We start from the raw sequence: 6,000 nt of genomic DNA, 5'->3' as shown, positions 1-6,000 counted from the left end.
ATGACCCTCGTTCAAGCTAACAAGGTGCAAAGCCATATATAAACCTGAACTAAAAACCATATCTAAACCATACTCAGCAAATTACCGATTGGTATTTTCGTTTTTAGACAACCGGTAGCTATTGATGTCGCGTGTTTTTTTACGTGACAACCCTTAATTATTGGCTATGCCGGGTGGTGGCGGGTTTAACGACACTTTTATATTTACGCGATCTAACCCCAAAAAAAACTCTGTATTATGGATAATACTGGTCGCGAAAGCCTACGTCTTAAACTGACAGAGGCTCGTATATTATTAGCATATTGTAAGACGCTTTTTCCCCCCTGCATTTTCAAAACAATAGAGTCTGGTGTGCCTGTGTGTGCGACTGCCTTTATATTACTATATTGACACTGGGCACAAGTTTGGAGAGCGTCTTATGATCCGGAGAATGTGGTATATTAAATGTGAATTGCTCTATGTGATAGCCAATTAATTTTTGACGAGTGATCATACAGCAAAGATTGGAGCCACTAAAGATTATCCACATCATGCACCTGGTACTAACAATGAAATATCTCCACAAAATGTGTTACGTGCTGATCTGGGAGCGTATTGTGGGTGAATGGTCATACATAATTGACAATGGCCTGTCCCACCACTAAAACATAAGTCATATTTAGCTCCATCGCCCTTTGAGCCTTCCAAAGCAACACGATTTCCAACAGCATTTGTCCAAGCAGTATTTATTTGCTGAAGAGAACCAGGCAACCAAAACCACAAAACATTCACCTTCTCTCGACATAAAAAAATATCTACACGTAAAGTAAAATAGTTTTTTTTTTAATACAAACCATTAGCCCTAACGCCTTCTGGGAATGCATCATTTCAGCAGCATTGATTCAACGCAAGCAAAACTCTGGCTTGGTACCGACAAACATTGTCTCATCCGCAACGCCAGGCTTATTTGATTCAATGCTGGTGAACAATCACACGTTACAGGCTAGGGTGCTCTCATTTAAGATATGGCTCCTAGTTCGAGGCGGTGACGTGGCCCATCCATCGCGCGTTTTGCCGCTTGTCGTAGAGGTTCACGGTTCAAATCCAGCGGCCGCCCTGATTAATACTGTGGCTGTAATAACCGGAGGCAGCACGAGGCGTCTGCTTCGCAATGGACGTTCCGGATCCCCTGACTTCATTTTCAAGAGCTCGGCCACCGTGTGCCCGCGTCACGGTCCAAATTTGCCATGTTCGGATAATTCCCCCCAAATTAAATCCATCAATCGCAGCAGCTTCTGGCTGGCCATCGAACAAAGGCCGTCACTGCATCGCGCGCCTTCGGTTGCGCATTTGAAAGCGCGCAATGCAGTGACACAAAGAAGACACTGGAGCTATGCACTTTTAAATCTAGATTGAAAACGGATTTCTTTAGAACTGCTTGTTGTTGTGTTTAGTTTGTTGTCCTTCCCCCGCACCTGCGACTAGCACGGTTGGCTACGTACGGTGTGAAAGAAGTTCAACACACTTACATACTGGACATTTGTGAAAAAGAGCTTTATAGCTCATCGGATTCCTACTCCAGTATAAATATTCTGACATGCAGTATGCTGGTCTCTAGAGTTGTCGCCTGGCTACACAATTGAAACGTAAACATAGAATTGTTAAAATTAATATGGTGGGTGGGTAGGTGGGTGGGTAGGTAGGTGGTGGGTCGGTAGGTGGGTGGGTAGGTAGGTGGGTGGGTAGGTAGGTAGGTGGGTAGGTGGGTGGGTTTGTGGGTCGGTAGGTAGGTAGGTGGGTAGGTAGGTGGGTAAGTGGTGCAGTTTTTTCCTGGATTTTTCTGTTTGTGCATAGTCACTTTAAGATGTTTTCTTGTTCATATTTTAGTTTTTTGTGGTTGCACCCGATTCAATAGCCGAATAGCTCACAGGGCTATACCAAATAAATGAGACTGAAAACTGAAACTGGGTGAACATGTTGATGAGTGGGTGGATGGATATGGAGGGAAACCCCCTCTGAGTTGGCAAGGCGGGCCGAGCGAGGGCGGTGCGCTCCTGCACGCACCACGTGGGGACGGCGCCGCGGGTACAGTGAGCGTGAGGCCCCTCCGACACGGGCACCGATGGCCGATCGCCCGCAAGACGCTCCCGAGCGTGAGTTCGCCTCAGCTCTCGAGCCCCTCTCGCCCCCCTCGCCCCCCTCGTCCCCCTCGTCCAGGCGATGTCGCGCCGTCGTTAAGTAGACCCGGTGCCTCGGGGAAGGGCAAGAGGAGGAGGAGGGAGGGGAGAGAGGGCTTCAACGCGCTGAGTCGGCACCGCCGTCAACCCGGGCTCGAGTCCCTTCCACGGGGACTGGCTGGGGTTGTCTCTTAATCTCGCCTCTAGCAACTCCTGAGATGCCCGTGGCTGGGGTTGTGAGCCCTGGGTCAGGCTGTGTCGCTTTGCTCCCTCTCTGTCTTGAGAGAGACACAGAGAGAGGGTTCGTGATGATGGCTTTGTCAGAAACCACTTGAGGCCATCACTCGAGGCCTCCATGGGTTCAGGCCACGGGTCACCGCGTGGGTGACGGGCTCACACCAATGGTCGTGTGACACAAACATTGATTTGGACTGAGATGGCAATAAGTATAACCCGTGAAAACAAAGTTTTTCACTAGAAATCCTTTATATGCGTGGCGGCTAGAGTCATCTCGTCCTCTGGCTTGAGATGGCTGCCACCTATGCGTCAGATGATTGTTTGCCAGTATTAAGCAATTGGTAATTAAATATTTAATTTGTTTTCCCTAAAAACTGTAAAATTTAGGAAAAAAATTTTCACGAACCTTAATTGTCACGCACAACGAGTCTGTGTGCAAAATGTCAGCTCGATTGGATCACGGGAAGTGGGTTAAAAAACGACCGAAAGATTTGCACGGTCCTAAGCAAGCAAGCAAGTGAACTTAATATAAAGGATTTAGAAATAGGTAGAGACGCTGGAGATGCGTGAGAGTTACGAAATCACGAGACTTGGTACGGTTCGTTTAAAATGTAGTCCCAACTTTTTTCACGTGTTGCTATTAAGTGCCGATTATTTCGCCGTTGCATTACATTCAATCGACCCAGCAGAACTCGGTTTGAGTTTGCTGGCTCGAAGCCCTCGGTATGGGTGTCGCTTATGGGGTTTTTAATAGTCGCATCAGAGTATAACGTGTGGATAAGAGGTCCTCAGAAGCGGTGTTTATTTATTTTATATCGTGCCATTCACGATGGAACATCTCAAAACGCTGAACATCAACGAACCGCACTTTAGACGTCAAACGTGACACGAGAGAGACCACCAAGCCAGACGCGAGACACCGACCCAAGTAAACGCAACACGAGATCGGGTGTGGTGACAGTCAACATCGCGATCCTCTGACATCGGCAAACGTGATGTGAACAGGAGCGAGTACTGTCATCGTGTCGACAACATCGCTTTGATCCCGCGTCATTCATTCATGAAGATAACCACCCAAGGGGCTCAACGTCACGAACCCCAAGCACGTGTCAAGCTGTAGGCAGCAAGCAGCAGGCAGCAGTTGATTTGTGTGATCACGCCTTACAGACTCTGGTTTTTTCGGTAAAGTCACGTAGGTAAAATAAATAAATTAAATCACTGTGATTTTATTTTAATTACCAAAAAAACCAAAGAGTATGAATCCTTGCAGTTACGAAAACTTCAAATCTAGAATTAACGCCTTCCAGAGGCTGGTATTTAACGAGGCCAGCGCTAGGAATGGCTCAAACAAACCTTTTTTTCTTATTATTTTACCAGCTAAGGGCCACCGAGCGAAACAGCTTTTTTTCAGAAGCGACTTTGCAACAAATGATAGCTTAAGGGCCGTCCATAAATGACGTCACGCACCTAGGTGGGGGGGGGGGGGGGCAGACATGTGTGACGAGGGGGGGGGGGTGAGAAATTGGACGTCACATCAAAATGCGCAACTTTAAATAAATACATATAGACAACACGTTCTACTTAATTAATTGGACTTTTTAATAAATGTTTTCTCCTACATCAGAGTGCAGTGCCACGTTAAATACGCACTACAATGACAATAGTTTAAAGCGATTTGAAGCATGTTTTTTGGGGGGGGGGCAGAGCTTTGTGACGTCATATTTGAGGGGGGGGGGGTCTGACTTTTTGTGACGAAGGGGGGGGGGGTCAAAAATCGTCCAAAATCGCGTGACGTCATTTATGGACGGCCCCTTATCATTTGGACATTTATAGCGGCCACATACTCTAAACGCGCAATGTGGAGGGAAAAACCGGAGGACCCGGAGGAAAATCGACACGACAATGGGGAGAGAGACACGCAAACTCCAAATATACAGCAGGCGTCAAGGTCCAGATGGAACCCCCACCACTTTGCGTACACCAGGCGAGGTAGTTAACACCTCGCCATCTCGCTAAGCACACTTGGCAAATGATTAGGGCCCCAAGAGGCTGAATAAGCTCCAGATTCATGAAAACGTGGATGCACCACTTACCGTCTAGAATTCAGATGCTGCTGAACATATAGCTCTCTCAACAGTTTACATGTCTCATTTCATGACATTGAGTGTCTACATCGTGGAGAAGATGCACCGCTGTCTCAGCGTTCCAAATTAGAACATCATAACGTGACCGAATGGGCACATCTCTTAATATATTTGAGAAATTAGAACATCATAACGTGAATGGGCACATCTCTTGATATATTTGGGAAAGGAAACACGTGGATAAATAGCACTGCGAGTCATTGTATTGTGCAGCGCGTAGCTTGTAAATTTTTTGCTCCTAGTGCATAGACTTGCACCTGAATTCAGCGTTCACCAAAAGTACAAGTGGGGATTTTTTCCCCCTGCTCTTTATAGTTCAGAGGAACGAGTAGAAATTTATTTTTTGGTAGTTTACAGCAGGGTGAGAGTCGGATCCCACTTTTAAGTCAGCTCGCAAAGTGGCACTCACTTTAATTGACCCCAGAAGGATGATGGGCCAGAGTCGATTTCCAACCAGGGTTTGAAAACGTAATTTGTTGTTTGTACGTCCAAACATAGTTATAGCCTTGACGGATAGTGACACGTAACTGCGTGAAGACAGCGTCAAGATTGGGCTGTCGGGAGACACCGGCTACGTTGCTGTGCTGTGTGTGATGAGATTAAAGCGAATACGCTGGAGACAATGAATGGGTGCAGGAGCAGTGTCAGCCATTGCTGTGGAGGTGACTGGCAGCTTGTGATCTTGACCCGTGACCTTGGCTCATAATGTGCAGACTTGTGGTTAGCACATCCTGGGTGTACATATTATTACAAACCACAATAGAACTTTGTATATGTATTTGGGGCATGGAACGGTGGCACGGCGGCCAGTACAGTGTATGTTGAACTTTCGCACCGTACGTACCTAACCATGCTAATTAGAGGTGCGGGGGTGGGGAACAAAAAAAACTCCGCAACCTAAGTTTGATTCCTGGCCATTGCTAACATGAAGGACGAGTGATATGTTAATCTTCCCAAGGTCCCTCCGATCACCAGCCTGTGCTGACCAGCGTAGTGAAGTATCGTCGAATGAGCCAAACAACTCCCATGACCAAAGTGTGTGGGGATTCGGTCATGCAGCAGTAGATTGATAAAGGGCTGTGCAGTTGACGTTTATATGTGGTTGGCTTAATTAGAAGGTGTTATTACATCTGTCATTTGACAACAGTGCCCACAATTGTGCAAATAGAAACTGCCAAAACATTTCAATTTTTTTTTAACTTTAAGTGCAAGTCTCCAACTCTTATCCATTCACTCTGTCTGGCCTCTATGTGGCATGAAGAAGGGCCATTGCCCAAAACGCCACCAATTATAGTCGCATTAAAGGGCATAAACCTCAACAACATTGAAACCATTCATCACGGGTACATTTTCATGCAAACGCTAATTTCCCCGTTGCGATTTGGAGGCGAGAAGCCATGCTTCATCTGCCCGACAACACAAAGGGGCCCTCCATAAATGACAACGCGATTTTGGCCGATTTT

At 46.6% G+C, this 6,000-nt stretch overlaps 1 protein-coding gene across 1 annotated transcript in view; it reads left to right on the top strand.

Annotated features, from left to right (window-relative positions):
* Positions 1-2,021: 2,021 nt before the first annotated feature.
* The window catches only part of NUBP1 (NUBP iron-sulfur cluster assembly factor 1, cytosolic), a 52,135-nt gene continuing 48,156 nt past the window's right edge, over positions 2,022-6,000 (top strand). The window contains exon 1 of the mRNA XM_061559766.1: positions 2,022-2,132. Coding sequence (XP_061415750.1) covers positions 2,102-2,132 — 31 coding nt within the window. The 5' untranslated portion in view covers positions 2,022-2,101. The remainder of the gene's footprint in view (positions 2,133-6,000) is intronic.

Source organism: Lethenteron reissneri, chromosome 26, assembly GCF_015708825.2.
Source record: "Lethenteron reissneri isolate LAM-NWPU_2019-01 chromosome 26, ASM1570882v1, whole genome shotgun sequence".
In the NCBI taxonomy this organism is placed as follows: domain Eukaryota; kingdom Metazoa; phylum Chordata; class Hyperoartia; order Petromyzontiformes; family Petromyzontidae; genus Lethenteron; species Lethenteron reissneri.
This window is presented reverse-complemented; position numbering and strand designations above follow the sequence as displayed.